This window comes from Euleptes europaea, chromosome 17 (genome assembly GCF_029931775.1).
Source record: "Euleptes europaea isolate rEulEur1 chromosome 17, rEulEur1.hap1, whole genome shotgun sequence".
Lineage (NCBI taxonomy): Eukaryota > Metazoa > Chordata > Lepidosauria > Squamata > Sphaerodactylidae > Euleptes > Euleptes europaea.
In genome coordinates this window covers 21,947,730-21,964,006 of record NC_079328.1, presented here as the reverse complement: position 1 = coordinate 21,964,006, position 16,277 = coordinate 21,947,730, and the positions used below count along the sequence as shown (strand labels likewise).

The 16,277-nt window shown below is 44.1% G+C and overlaps 1 protein-coding gene across 1 annotated transcript in view; it reads left to right on the top strand.

The window, feature by feature from the left end:
- The window catches only part of CALB2 (calbindin 2), a 47,068-nt gene extending 36,981 nt beyond the window's left edge, over positions 1-10,087 (top strand). The window contains exons 6-11 of the mRNA XM_056862523.1: positions 1,642-1,719; positions 3,542-3,597; positions 4,453-4,492; positions 4,580-4,633; positions 5,601-5,672; positions 9,771-10,087. Of these exons, the coding sequence (XP_056718501.1) occupies positions 1,642-1,719; positions 3,542-3,597; positions 4,453-4,492; positions 4,580-4,633; positions 5,601-5,672; positions 9,771-9,887 (417 nt within the window). The 3' untranslated portion in view covers positions 9,888-10,087. The remainder of the gene's footprint in view (positions 1-1,641; positions 1,720-3,541; positions 3,598-4,452; positions 4,493-4,579; positions 4,634-5,600; positions 5,673-9,770) is intronic.
- The last annotated feature ends 6,190 nt before the right edge of the window (positions 10,088-16,277 follow it).

The window sequence follows — 16,277 nt, the reverse complement described above, 5'->3', positions numbered from 1 at the left end:
GACTGCAATAAGGCCTAAGCCACACATTATGGCAGTCCTCTGACACTCATAGGTTTTAGGAAACCACCGCAGGGGAACCATTAGTGGTGGGTTTGGTGGCTGCCCTCACCCAACATCACCCTTCTTTTCACAATGATTCTATAGGGAAGTGGACTCTCTTTCTTTATAATCTGAGGGGTCCTAACTGGTGGGGGAAGGAGGCCGAGATGGTACAATGCATGTACAAAGAGAACACCTGAAATTCCTTGCAGTGTGGGTCTCCCCTCTACACATCCCAACCATCCCAACTGCTAACTGCTTATAGTTTCATACAAGGAACATGTATGTTGAACACACATGAAGTTCTTATACTGAATCAAACCCTTGATCCATCAAGGTCAGTATTATTGTCTACTCACACTGGTAGCAGGTCTCCAGGGTCTCAGGTAAAGGTCTTTTGCATCACCTACTACTTGATCTTTTTTTACCTGGAGATACCAGGGATTGAACCTTGGACCTTCTGCCAGCCAAGCAGATGCTCTGCCATTGAGCCAAGGCCTTCCCCATGTTCCAGCTGAGCAGGGGCTTCTGATTAACTGCTGGATTCTCTCCAAGGGTGAAAGGCATCACGAAGTCCATTTTGTACCCAGCACCATGTACTCTAGTTAAGATTCAGGCAGATAGTTATGTTGGTGTGTAATAGGGTAAAAGTAGTCCCCTGTGCAAGCACCAGGTCATTCCTGACCCATGGGGTGACGTCACATCCCGACGTTTCCTAGGCAGACTTTGTTTACAGGGTGGTTTGCCAGTGCCTTCCCCAGTTGTCTTTCCTTTACCCCCAGCAAACTGGGTACTAATTTTACCGACCTCGGAAGGATGGAAGGCTAAGTCAACCTTGAGATGGCTACCTGAAACCAACTTCTGTCGGGATCGAACTCCGGTCGTGAGCAGAGCTTGGACTGCAGTACTGCAGCTTACCACTCTAGTAGTATAACACAATTCCAGTCTAGTAGCACCTTAAAGACCAACATTTTCCAGGGTATATGTTTTTGTGAGCCAAAGCTCACTTTGTCAGGCACCTAACAGATCTGATGAAGTTTGTTTTGACTCATGAAAACGTATACCCTGGAAAAAAATTGTTAGTCTTTAAGGTGCTACTGGACTTGAGTTTTGTTCTCCAATTAAGTCTGCCAACACATTCTGTGTTACTTCACTTGAAGAATGCTACTAACTGCAGATTTGCTGCATTTCCAAAGTATCATGAAACATTTCTCCCCCTTGCCCCTTTACGTTATACTGAACATGACTACTTGGCAACATTTATCAAAAGTTATCACACTACTATTGTTTCTGATTATGTCGTGTTTTTCCTGCAACCCCCTCCTCCACATCACTGGCTGCTAGCATGTGGGGACCAGTGTCACAACACAGCAACATGGTTCTGTAACTAGACAGTGCTCCAAGAGGAGAGAACAAGATGCTGGCATTCCCAAAGGCAAATATACGATTAACACCAGGGCTTTGGTTTTTAGGTCCAATTCTATGTGTGCTAATGAGGATACAAGTCCCACTGAGCACAGAGGGGGTTCTTTTGAATAAATGTGTTTATGATCAGGCTGCAAATCACTTGGCACCTTCACACAAGGTCTCTTTTCTTTGCAGGGGTTCCTGTCGGATTTGTTAGAGAAAGCGAACAAGCCCTACGATGAACAAAAGCTACAAGAATACACACAGACTATAGTAAGTGCAGAAAGGAAATATTCTGCATGAAACCCGGATAGCTTTCTGCAGACTTTGGCTGTCTAGCGCAACAGGGAGAGAGGGAAACTCCTGGCAGCAAAGAGATGAGCTGCACTGGGTGGAGCGTATCTTGTAGAAAGAGAGATGCTAGGGCTCCAGTGAGACTCAGCGTGGAAATTCTGCAGTGAGATGAGACAAGAGCACTCTGTACATATGCAGAAATACGCTCTTCTCAAACAGGATTTTACTTGTATTTTTGAACATTTGTAAGATACAGGTGCATTACTGGGAGATATTCTATAGTGCAAGGTGCCTCTGTTTTAGGATGATGGAATTAACTTTTTAAAATTTAATTACTGTGGAGAGGAAGTTCCAAAGCAAACCAATGTTCAGACATCATTTTACAGGTGGCAAGGAAGAGCACATGAATCCTAGCACCACTAATAGCAACTGGCACCCTATTTCCCACGTCTTTCCTAATTCTGGGTACCAAACTATACATGATGCTCATGGTGGTGGTGGAAAGCTGCTAAGCAAGGCAATTTTAGGGGGGAAACCACCAGGGGAGGAAGGGGAAAGAGACCTCTCCCTATACACCAACTGCAAATTGATACCTCCACCACTGCATTTTGTAAAAATGTCAAAGACAAACTGTAAACGACTGTTGTAATTCTATGCATGCTCACTCAAAAGTAAATCCCAATGGGTCTTGCTACCAAGAAAACACACATGGGATTGCAACCTGATGGTTGTATGTCGTTATTCCATCATCGTTTCAACTGGGAATACCAGGGAATTAATTTGGGGCTTCCAGTGTTTTCCCACGGGGGGGGGGGAGGGAGAAAAGGCTTAATTGCATAATCTGTCAACTCCTTTCTCTTTTTTGGCCCTGTACAATAGATGGAGAAGAGAGGAGTTACATTATAGTTCCATAAAGAGGCTGACAAGAGGAAGAAGGCTATCCTCTCTATTGCCTACTCACATTGATAAGGAAATTGCTTGCCAAACCAGTGTCAAAAGAGTGATACATCATCCCTAATTTTTAAGGAGACATTCCCTCCAGCTGCTGTGTGGCTGCAGGGTCTGTGAATGCGGTCCAGGGCCCGACTCCTTAAAAAAAGTAACATCTAGTTTGCCCCTCAGCGATAAAGCGTATCCTTAAAAAGCAGAGAGACATAGGCGGGAGAGCTAGAAAAAATATTTTTCTGCTTAAAAACCTGGAGGGCTACTGCCAGTCGGAGTAAACAGTACTGAGCTAGATGGACCAATGGACTGAACTGGTATAAGGCACCTGAATAAGTTCAACCAACCAGCAACCCATCAGGTTCTGCTGTGCACTCCCCCTTTGATACTACAACACAGTTTACATGTGGGAAATGAATAGAGGCTACACAGTGGGGATTCAGCAGGGCCTGCAAGACGGAAGTATTCTGCCGGGTTTATGATTGAGGCCAGCTATTGTTCTCCCTATAAATATTGGCCTCCCTAACCCCCCCCCCCCCACTGCTGATCTCTCCACTCCCCCGCCGTTTTAGACCATCCTGGCACTTGTCCATCTGCTTGCCTGGCTGCAGCTGGATATTCGCTTTTTTGGCGCCATTGGGCATCTTTGACCTTACTTATTAGAATTGTATTGGGCTTTTCAACTATAGTTTTAATGTTTTTATTCTGTTTTTATCATATGTGGTATTCTTGTGAGCCGCCCTGAGCCAGGTCTTTGGCTGGGGAGGACGGGTTAGAAATGTAATTAAACAAACAAATAAATAAATAATGTCCCTGTGTCCTGAGGGCCACTAACAGGCTGTTTCTTTGTAACCTGCAGCTGCGGATGTTTGACTTGAATGGGGATGGAAAGCTCTGCCTATCGGAAATGTCACGGTAAGATTTTCCATTTGCGTTGTTTAGAGATGCAAATAGAGTCCTTGGGAGCAGAGTGAGCTGTCATTTCTCTAGCTACCAAGTCAAAATAGATGACATGCTAATAGATCCATGAATGGATCTCCAGAGCGTTTTTTTAATCATTAAATAGCAGCCATGGAGCCCCCATCTGCACTAGGGCTGCTGTGCCCAGGGAAGGCGGAATAAGCTGATGTCTTGTCTCAACTGCCACATCAATCCCCCGGATTCCCTGTGGTAGGATCATAAAAATAACAAAGGGGCAAATAGCAAGCTCGGGTGGGGGAGGATCTGAGGAGTGCAAACAGCATGGAGAGCAAGAATATAACCTCCCTTTTCCCATGTTGTGGTCTCAAACCAAATGGAGGGAGATTGCTGCTATTTACCAATAAAAAATGGACTATGGCTATAGATAAAAGAGATATTAAAGCACAGAACAGATAAATTTGCCAAATTCAGATCCAGGCAAACTTGACTTCCTCTGGATTCTTAACAAAACAGTTCTCTTCTTTTTGGAAAGTGGTCATTATAGTAGTAAATATACTCCCATCCTCTGATTTGCAATCCTCCTTAGCTAAACTCTGAATGCTTAAGTGGAGACACAGAACTTACCAATACAGATCTGTCCCTTGTAGATAATTCGCTAGTTCCCAAATCCAATTCCAGCCTTCCATGAGCCAGTCTCCAATTGTCATCCATCCACCAACTTATAACAAGTAAAAATGTAGCTCTAGCTGTCCTGGTGGAACCACCATGGCCATCCCTTTCAGGGTTCAGATCACTTTTCTTCCTGATTGGAATGTTCCCATGACTGATGTTCTCCCATTTATATTGCAGCCTGCTGCCTGTGCAAGAGAACTTCCTCCTTAAATTTCAGGTAAAGGCTCTGAGGATTATGTTCTCCAGCAGCTTTTCATTCATTTTTTTCTTCTCATCCTTTCATTTTTTTTCCTGTTCTGCACAGGGGATGAAACTAGATTCGGAAGAATTCAATGCTATCTTTGCATTTTACGACAAGGTACAAGATCTGGGATGAAAAATAAAAAACCTCATCTGTTTATGGGTGGATGTGTGAATCTGCTGGACATTCATGTGACACAAGAGTACTCTGGGAAAGAGGTGGGGAGACTTCCCTCTCCCACTGGCTCATACCCCTGCTTTAAACCTATGCAGTGAGGAATAATGACCATTTCCAGAACCTATCCTCTCCCATTTCATCCAAATTTAATTAAAATATTCCTGCTTGTTCTTGGTTCATGCCCTTAAACAGGAAAAGTGATGCTAGGAGGCAAAACCCTTCCACAAGTATCTGCTGACCAGTGTCCCAGTTCCAGTCCTAGGAGATGGTCAGGAGAGTAGCTCAGGATATTCTCAACGACCCCAAAATACCAGTTCTAGTAATAATTACCTTTGTGTTCTGGGCACGATTCAAGGATGCTGATTTTGAACTTCAAAGTTTACTACAACATGGGTCCAGGTTGCCTGAGGAAACATGCTTCCCCACAGGAGCTCACTTGCCTTGGTCAAATCCCTCACTTAGAAAAGTTTCATCTTGTGGGGTAAGGACTTGGGCTTCCACCATGATCTCCCCACATCTACAGTGTTTCCTCCCCGGAAGCTTTGGTTGTTTGGGGGCATTTAAAAGGCAAGTGAAAACTTCTATTTGAAGAAAGTCCTTTAGGTGACCATTTTATTTTCAAGGGTTTGCAAATCTGACATTTGTTCTAACAGACTGCTTTTTTAAATGTCATGTTTGCATAACTGCAAGCCCTCTACAGAAAAAAGCAGTAGATACGTATTTTACTAAAATGCATATTGAAGGATAATTTTCAGTAGGCAGAGTCTGAGTTTAAGATTGGTCTGCCTCTAAGCAACTCAGGTTTCTAATGAGGTCAGACAAGACATTTAGGGAAAATAAGCTGTGCCTCAAATGTCTCAGCTTGTGGTATTTCTTAATCTTTCTGTATTATCCTGTTAATTTTCAGGATGGCAATGGCTTCATTGATGAGAATGAACTGGATGCCCTACTGAAAGATCTCTATGACAAAGACAAGAAGGTGAATTCATAAATTCGTGATAAAAGGCTGGCTTGTGGTGGCTGGACTGCAGCCACAACCATGTGCATCTCCACTCTAAATCCATGGGTTTCTATTACATTGTGACACTTTCCCGTTTGCACTTATAAAGGCTTGCCCTTACTGGGCTGAGCAGTCCACTTACTTAAAAGATTGGAGTAGCAACCCAAGGTCATATGTTGTCAGCAGCAGGATACCCAAGTACTTAATGTCTCACCGTTGACTCTGCAGGATGTTAATGGGAGGAGTTTATTTTATTTGCTTACTTCATTTATACCCCCACCTATCTCCCCAATAGGGATCCAAAGCAACCTACGTCATTCTCCTCTCACAACAACCCTTTGAGGAAGATCCTAGTCCAATTCAGGCACTTGTTCATTTATTTACTACGTTGGTATCCCATCCTTCTTCCAAGGAGCTTCGGGCAGTGTACACTGGCCTCTTGTATTATACCATCACAACACCCTTTGTGAGGAAGGTTAGGCTGAGAGCGTGTGATTGGTCCAAGGTCACCCAGCGAACTCCATTGGCTGAGCGGGGATTTGAACTGGGTCTCCCAGAGCTTAGTCCAAACTTTTAACTACCACACCAGGCTGGCTCTCTAACAAAAGAAAGAGATAAGTTAATTTCCGTACTAAGAACAGTAGAGTGAACTGCTGAAACAGAAACATTTTCTGTGCAACAGACCAAGACCAACAGTGAAATCTTATGCAGAGGCATTCCAGAAATTGAAATTGGTGGTCTTAGGCTGCAGTAACCATGCATAGAATTACATGATAAGAAACAGAAACAGGAGGCCCAGCATTAAAAAAAAAAGATTATGTGGCTCTAGACTGAGCAACGAAGTGTGAGGCTTGTCAGCCTCAAAAATGAACTGAAATGATAAAAGCACTAAAAGATAAAGAAGTTTGCCAGCCGTTCTTATAGCAAAGTCCTGAGATGAGATGGTTTAATGCTGAGACATATAAGAAATTCCAGGCCTTGCAGCTATCAGGTAGACTGAAGGTTCTCAAGACACATGGCACCATTTAAACGAATTGTTTGAAAAGTGGTAAGACCAGGATCTGCCATCTCAGGATGTTTAAGATTTTGGTGCTAGAACTATTTTTGACAACTTTGTTAGGGGAGAAGCAAGTATGAGCTAAGGACCCTTAAGCAAGACAATTAGGTAAGCTGTTGAATTGACCATGGCCAAGAATTAGATTTCAGCCTAAAGAAGCTCATTCTATTCCTACAACCAATGGGCACAATACATAAATAAGAAGGGGGGGAGGAAGAAATATTATGGTTGTGGTCAACCTTGGGCATGTAATAAGAAACTGCCCTGCTTCAAGAAAGACTAATTGCTTCTACTTGCACTGCACCCTTTTCTGTTATGAGGGCAGTCCTCCACTGTCCAGCGCTTTCCTCCAGAGCTAGCGCTTCTCCTAACATAAGAACAGTATCTTTCAATGAGCGGAAAAACACCTAGAGCCTGAGGAATGCATTCCATAACTACCCCAACAATGCCATGAATGGTTGGATTTATTGGGGAATGCTAGATATATTAACATGTTATATTTTCCCCACAAGCTATAGTAAATCCTCTTGGAAGTCCAAGTGTACTTTTGTTATGACATGCGATTCTATGAATTTTCCACCATGCCTTTTGGTTTACATGCTGCAGGCAGGTTTCAGAGATTGTTGGATCCGGTGTTTCCACCCTATAAAAGTTACGCAGCCTTATATTTGTACAATGTGGCAATAAATAGCCCTAATTGGAAAATTAATTTAGAACGTTTGGAGAGCATACTAATGCAAGTTTGACAATAACCCTGCCCAAATACATATTAGTTTGCAAAACAGCAAGGGTATCTTGTGGGGAAGAAAAAGTAGAACCAGAAATAATCAAGGTAACGGAGATAGCAGAAGCCCACTCTTATACAGGCTTCATCCCCCTCCCCCAAATCCATCACAAAGAAAGTAGCATCCTGCTATTTGGTTCATCCTTCTGGTGCTGTGGCAAATTGCGCTCCTTCTCCAGCCTGTCTGAGTTGTGGATTCAGGAGCTGCCTTGTTTAAAAAAAAGAACAAGCCAAAGAAAGTGAGCTGGACAAAAGCACGGCAGGTGGCTTTGGGTGCCTATAGGTAGGGACCTAATTGAGAGTCATTCTCAAGGCCAAATTAGATATGATGTGATAAGGAGTTAATCCATGATTCACCCCATGGATTATTTCCAGGATGCTTCATTTATCCCTATCACTGGTCACCCTCCATTAATTTAGATCACTGGTTCCCAACCAGGGGTCCGTGGACCCCCAGGGGTCCACGAGAACTAAATTAAGGTCCGTGAAACAAAGTTATAAACCCATAATAAATCAATATTTTCAATTATAAGTTCTCTATTATAAAAATATATATTCAAAAATTATTCTAAGTTTAATGTTTAACTAACAGTTATGATTAAAGTTTATTTTCAAATTCTCTGAATTTTTATTTTGAACCTTGGGGTCCCTGCACTGAACAAAAAAGTCCTAGTGGTCCCTGGTCAAAAAAAGGTTGGGAACCACTGATTTAGATGAACATAGATGAAAGGGGAAAATACCAGGTCTCTTGACCTGATTTCACCTTATATAGTAGACAAGAGCACAGAATAAAAATGTAGCTCATTTATCTCTGATTGGGACTTCTTGTTCAGAAGCTACCATTTTTATTGAAGGAGGGAAGAGTGTGAGAGGGAGGATCCTTAGTGTGTGAAAGGCAAAGTTAATTCAAGGTCCAGCACTGTGGCAGCATTGCCATGGTTGTCATTGTTACTGAGTGTTAATCTGTTTGCATGTAAGTTTTTGTAGTGCGTTGTGCATAGCCACACAAGCAAAGCTAACTAGTCCCAGTAAGTGAAGAGGAAAAGGAATCTAAAATGGCTGCACTGGAATGGAGGCTGTTGGTAGCAAACAAAACCATGGGAGCGGAATCTGGCTGCTGAAAATGGATATACCCTTTTACTCTGGGAATTCTTGATGATTTTGGTATTGGGCTTCCTGGATTTCTAGGACATCTAGGCTGCCGTGGTGCAGAGGGGTCAGCTGCAGTACTGCAGTCTAAAGGTCTGCTAACAACCTGAGTTTGATCCCGATAGAAGTTGGTTTTAGGAAGCTGGCTCAAGGTTGACTCAGCCTTCCATCCTTCCGAGGTCGGTAAAATTAGTACCCAGCTTGCTGGGGGTCAAGTGTAGTTGACTGAAGAAGGCAATGGAAAACCACCCCATAAACATAGTCTCCCTAATAAATGTCAGGATGTGACATCACCCCATGGGTCAGTAACGACCCATGCTTGCTCAGGGAACTACCTTTACCTTTTATCTAGGCTGAGCAAGCTGCTTAGATCTGCAACGCTGGAAGGGCATCCCCAACTCACATTTCCCATTGCTGCCACAGCAGTTACAGTAGTCTTACTAAAACTAGAGGCCCCTTAAAGATGAACTTTTACTCCAGCATAAGTTCCTGTGAGTCAGAACTCACTTCATCGGATGCATGAAGTCTTTGTCCATTAGGCAGAAGTATTTACATTCAAAGTGGCAGACAACAGGAATTATTATTCAGGATCCTACATCTGCTTGTGAAAGCTCTTGTTTCGAAAACTTACATTTGCATGTGGGAATCCTCTTCCCAAAAAATCTGTATTTGGAATTTGGGGTTTTAAGATCTGTAGCTTGATTTTAAAGTTTTCAGCTTTTTATCATGTGCCCAGCTGTGTGAGAAAGAATGATTATTCAGTAAGTTTTCATGCTGTTGGCTTTTGACATTCAAAGTATTCAGTTTCTCTGCTCTCAAATGTACCCAGGAAATTCACTTCTGTTTTGAGAGGAGGTTCCCTGAAGAGGCACAGAAATGCATTCATAATTCTGGGTGCGATTTGTTAGGTTTTCCAGTGCTTCAAAGCACTGGAGCGATGGGGATTCTTACATTTTGGAAGTCTTCATCGGACAAGCTATGCTCTGACTTCTGCCCTGTTCTACCAGCTTTCAAATGGGGCTGAAATTTCTTTCCAGCTCAAGCTGAAACTAACTTGTCCTCCCTCCTGTGTTCCCCCCTTTGATAGGAGATGACCATCCAACAGCTCACGAGCTACAGAAAGAGCATCATGAACCTCTCAGATGGGGGGAAGCTGTACCGCAAGGAACTGGAAATTGTCCTCTGCAACGAGTCCCTGATGTAAAGAGCAGCAATGTCCCTTGGCCACCCTCTGTCCCCTCCCCTGCTTTGCCACCACCACAAAGGCAAAGACACCATGATGAGCAAATGTAGGGGTGTCTGCTGACCTGCATCTGGGTGATCCTCCCAACCCCACAAGACTAGGCTCGCTGATCTGCTCGTGACTTTGGCCCCAGAATCTGCACAAGAGGGTGGGGGAGGGGCAGCACTGTATGACTTCATCTCTTCTGCTGGGATGGGGGGGGGGCTCCAATCTAGACAGTCAATTTTTCCTCCAAGCCTTGCTCGTCTCTCTCGCTAGTTATCATAGTCAGTGTTTTGTATTTTCCCTCATTTGTAATGGATTTTTTTTTTCCATTTGCTTTTAATTTTTCATCTTTGGTCATCTTTCATGTTCAGTCTTGTTTACCAAAGAAGAGTTTACAAATAAAACTGATGTTTTGCTTCAGGATTTTACTAGTATGCATCAGTTATTACCCTAAATGGTTAATGTCTATGCAGCAATGGGTGGATTTTTAAAAAGGAGAGTCTTGACTCCCATTTGAGGTGGCAAAATATCTTTTACAGATCTTTCAAGATCTGTGCACCTAATGCATTAGGATTTTACAATGGCGTTGTTGGTATTTGCTTACTATATAAGCCTTTAATGGAGTATGAAAATTTCAGTGGTCAAAGGAGAGACTTGATGTAGCCACTTGTCGATGTCACAGGCTTTCTGTGAGGTATGAACATCTGGGTACTCCCTCCATCCAGGGATTTTGCCTGGGAAGGAGGATAACTTCCCTTCTTTTCTGTGAGATTCAGACCATTATTTGGTTTACAGCATGTACCACAGTCATTGTCTCTATATCTAGATTGCCAACTCCCTGATGGAGACAAATCAGGATTTTTAATACCTTTCTCCAAGCAGCTATAGGCAGGGGGAGGGGGAGACACAATGGGTTGAATGGTCTTTGAACTGCACAAAGCAGCCAATATAGAAGAAGAGTTGGTTTTTATATGCCGACTTTCTCTACCACTCAAGGGAGACTCAAACCGGCTTACAATCGCCTTCCCTTCCCCTCCCCACAACAGACACCCTGTGAGGTAGGTGAAGCTGAGAGAATGTGACTTGCTCAAGGTCAACCAGCTGGCTTCATGTGTAGGAGTGGGGAAACAAATCCAGTTCACCAGATTAGCCTCCGCCACTCATGTGGAGGAGTGGGGAATCAAACCTGGTTCTCCAGATCAGACTCCACAGCTCCAAACCACCGCTCTTAACCACTACACCACGCTGGCTCTCTACCATATAGATATAGGCAGAAGGAAACTTTATACAGTCTAGAAAAGAGTTAACTCTGTTGGCATTTTTGGCTAGGGCCATGTTAAGGAAATTCAGGTGCTGACCACAGAAAATATACTTTCAAAATAAAGATAACTGAAGTGCTTAATTTATGCCGCCAATATCTTTTTGCTCCATATATGTATTGTTATGAATCTGAAATGTGAACAGTCCACAGAATTTTGAATTATCAAAGGGAGGGGTTAAAGGAGGAGGAAAAATGGGGGTGGGAAGAGAACCGAGGTGAATAGGAAGGGGAACATAATTGGTGGCTCTTTAGAGTGGGGCACAAAATCACACTGAGACCCACTAAACAGAGCCGTCTAGAAACATACCTGAAACAGGGATCAGAAATGTTTTATTGGTTATTTCCATCAAAACCTCAGGAGGAGGGGTCTAGTGAATGCAAATTTTGCACTAGCCAGTAATTTGAACCTAAGCTACAGTCACAGAAACCAAAGCAATAGAAAAATAGGTAGAGAAAAGAACTATGTGATAATGAATGTCATCCTTTTTTTAAAGAAAGAGCAGGAGTACACCTGACCTTTTAATCTCAATAAACTCAACATTCATGGGACTTGGACTAACTGCCATGCTAGCTGGCAGATGGCTTCTAGCAAAAGTTAAATAATTGCATTCCAAAGGATTAACGTATTAAAAAACTCTTGTCTCCTGCTTTTCTCCTAAAGGCAAGGATCCAATGGGCTAACAGTAAAATATGAAGCCCGCTAAGAACAATAGTGTGCTACCCACCAGTCCATGCAGGGAAAGTATAGTCTTCCTGCATTCCTCTCTGTTCCTGAAGCCCCTTCCAGAAAAATAATTCTTGGAAAAATAATTCTCAGTGTCCTGGGCCCAGCACAGCTGTCTGGATTGGGAGGGGGGCAAGAGTAAAGGAGGACGTAAAATCGCTCTTCCTTCCTCTTCCACTGCTGAGCAAAGGGGTCAATTTCACCCCCTTGTCCCTCCTCACTTCAGTCCCCCTACCCACACTGCTGTTGTTCTGCAAAGATCCCACAGTCCTGGGAATGATCTTTCTAGGGGTCAGAATAGGTTGCCAAAACCGAGGAACACAGTAAAATCCGTGCCTTCTGCACATGGAAGGTGGAATACACGCCAAATATAATATTAAGAACAACACACAGCAACCAGGTAACATACAAGCCACCAACAATAATTCCAAACACCCTGAAATGCCCTCTTCAACAGTTCAACACTACCTCAAAAGTAAACCTGGGCTGTAATATGAAATCATCCAAATGGCAAATACAGCATGCTAACCTTATTTACACAAAATGTATTCATTAACACCAAGAAAATAACAACAGAAATACAGCTGGATTCATGAACTTAGTTTTTGTTTTGTTAGTGGTACTTTGGAGCTAGATCAGCTGTATTTCTGTTGTTATTTTCTTGGGGTTAGTTAATACATTTTGCGTAAATCAGATTAGTTTTTGCCTCTTCAACAGTTCAGCATTGAGCCCAAAGGTGGTCTTAGCCATGGGTCATCCACAGCAGTTGTTCCAGGCCCTGGGCTGGGCAGGGCCCCAACTGCTCATGGTCCTGCCCCCTCCCCCGAAGAAGAGGGAAAGAAAAACTGTGTGCATGTGCCCCCTTCCGGGGCTCAGGCAGGTGGCTTGGTGGTGGCAGTCCAAGCCCGCCCTATCAGCAGCAGGCTTGAGGGCCCTCCTTTACTTGGGCCTGGCCTGGCCCTGGTGAGGACCCAGGCAGTGCTTCTGGGGCTGAACCTTTGCCCATGGCCCCAGAATTGCTAAAAATGCCCTAGCTTGTGCCTTTCTCTGAAACACATAATGGAAGCTGGTTTCTTCACAGCTTCTGGAAGGCTCCATGACCTTGGAGTTATTGTAGGAGAAAACCCAAGATCCAAGCAGTAATATCTGTAACCACTCTGCCAGGAGGACCAGAGATAGTCTCTCAAGTATGGGGGTCCCAAGTCACAAAAGTGCTTTGAAGGTAATAACCATGAATCCAGAAAAAAACAGGCAGCCAGTACAAGGAAAGCAAAATTAATAAAGCAACTAGCCTCAATAAGTAATCATGCTGGCCTATTTTGAATCAACTAGAGTTTTCAAACAGTCTTCCAAGGCAGCCCTTCAGAGAACATAGGACATATTAGCCCTTCACAGAACATATTAGGACTGTTGCATACAGGCAGGGACCAGGCGGAGGTGCTTGGCCTCTGTCTCCACTCCCAGCAATGGAGAGTACTGGGGGGGAGCAGAGCCTGTCGCGGTTTACTCTTCCCGGTAGTATGGGTGGACTGAGTGCGTAACCAAGGCCGCACTCTAAACAAGGAACAGGTCTACTCACCAGAACGAGCTCCTTTGCATCAAGGTCTAGGCTCGGTCCTCCCAGGTTCTGCAGGGATACCAGAAGGGCAGGAGCTGGTAGCTGGCACCTACGCAAGATAATACTGAGCACAGAGATCTCAGCACGAGCAGCAGAGCTTGCAGTAATTAGCAAAGTTGTTCCCACACTGACTGACTGGCCAGCCTAAGATTATGGCTATTCCTCCTCACTCCCTTCCCGGGCCAGCTGTCCTGCATCACTCGCTGGTGTTGGCTCCTGCAAACACCTACGACCAATTGCCTGCAATCTCGCGCTGCGACGCCTCTCCTGCAAACTGAGCCGAACCTTTGATCTTTGACGGCTAACTGGGCTGGGCGGGTCTGGAGGTGATAACCTTCTCTGTCCCTCTGCTCCTTCCCCATATGTACCACCTTCTTCTGCATCTGTCGTCTTTGCTAGTTCAGACCTTTGGTCCAGTCACCCTGGTAAGACTTCCCCCGGTGCATCACCCTGCTCTGCCACTCCTTCCTCCTCTTCTTCCGAGGAGAGTTCAGGCTAACTCACGACAAGGACAATCTAACCTCAAAGATACCATAGTCTGGATCAATGTGGCTAGTCTATTAAGTCCAAGTGGGACTACATTTCCCACCACATATAATTGAGAACAAGAACTTCTGAAAAACAATTGATGAGTATCTAGAAGTTGGGATGGGTCTGACAAGGAATTCTGTCAGAGAAAACTTCACCACATACAAAGAAGGCAGAATAACTCCCTCCAGGACATCAAACTTCCCCACCAACATCACATCTCTCTTGCTGAAATGGAATCCAGATTGTTTTCCACTTAAACACAGGGTCCAGGCACCGGCCCAGGAAAGAGAGGGCTGCCTGCAGAGACTTGTTTAAAGAATTATAAACTTGGGTGTTCGGGTAATATTGACGTGCAACAAAAATACCTTGGATGGTCTCACTCAAAGATATCACATACATATTAAAAAGCACAGGATATAATACAGATCTTTATGGAGCTCTGCAAGTCAAATCCCAAATAGCAGACTCTGCTCTCCAGTGGCAACAATCCTCTTACTCTGGTTGGATAAAAAGAGATTTTAGCAATACAAGCGCTGCTGCCCTAATCCAGCAATACCCAACACGGTGCTTGCTAATGTGTTTCCTGACACCTACTTGCCACCTAGTTTGACCTCTTCCACTTTCCTTCTTTATCCCTTTTCAAATTCCTTTCTTTGTCTTCCTCAAGCGACCTGTTTACACTCCCTCTTTTCCTTTGCCACATTTCACATCCTTTCCTTCCCCCTTCTCTGCCCTTCTTCATCTCTTGGGTTTCTCTGTCCTTACCTCTACCTCACGCCACTTCTCCAGTCAACTTCAAGTTGTGCTTTGGGTGATGGAAAAAGAGGTGGTGATGAAGAAATGGCTTAGGGGAGGGGGGGGGAGATCAGGCTACAGCCTCCTCCTGAAAAGTCTGAGCAGGAGCTGCAACTTAAAGGGTAACTACTTCATGACCAGGGGTGAATTGGGGGGGGGGAACAGCCCTGGAAAAGCCCCTCCCCTTCAGCCTACCCCAGTCCCACCCCAAAGAGGAAGAAGAGAGAAAAAGCCTCCTTGCCTGCCCAGCTCCACCCCCACCATGATTCAACTGGGTGCTACCATCTCTGTGTTATCCTCCTTGTCACTGAGTTGGCGAGGGGGCAAGCCAGCAGCTCACTGGAAAAAGTCTTGGTGGCCAGAATGACCAATCCACTCTTGTTCAGCACAACAGCAGTTCCATCACCAGCAGGAAGTAATGAGGAGGGGGCTCTCATAATGAGAAGGGAATGAAAATACCAGAAGAAACAAGAAAAGGAGGAGAATAGAGAATTTACACTGCTTCATTCTCAGTCAGGCAGACCCACTCCACCCTCCTAGTGCCTACCAATCCAGAACACTTTTACACACACGACTAATATACAGGCATATGGACTCCTCCCTAGTATTGGCTTCAACTAGATTCCCCTATAAGTGTACAGAAAGACTTGCAAATGGTAACTAAGACCTCATACCACAATTTATTTCGAGTGGATATACATTAGCAATCTCTGGCAATTACATCATTACTTGCCTTTTTTCTTGGCTCCATAAAAAATGAAATCTTCCATCTGTTCTACTCCAAATATTTCCTTTTGTTTATTTAAATCTTCCCTATAAAATATGGGAGAAGGGACTCGGAATTATCCAACATCTAATCTCCTGGAATGTGTGGTTAAATGTATTTAAATTGTATATTCTCCCTTGCCCCTGGAGAAGCTACTGAAGTGCACGAACGGCTGCCATTTTGTGATGGCACCCACTACCTTTTCTCAAAATTCCATAGGCTCAACAAGTCTAGGGACACCTAGTAATCTGTGTTGTGTTCTCCATGTGCTTCAGTAACACGGCATGCTCAAACATAGTCAAGAGATCGAGCAAAACAAAAAAGGGAAATGTTCTCTTTTAGCAGTCCGCAAACAGAGATCGTCCTCCACAGCAGATGGCCCAAAAGGAGACTCTGATGTCAGACAGCAGACAAGACAAGATCAGACAGAGAACATTTGCAACAAGGTTGGCTTTAATTGGAGTGAGTTGGCAATCTATGTGGAGGCTAAATTAGGACAGGTGAGAATAAGAGCTCCGATAATACCCAACTGTTCCAAACTGCAGCACAGCTTGATCTACCTAGAAATGCCAACAATAGAATTTTACCCCCATGTGTTTATGAAGGAGTTA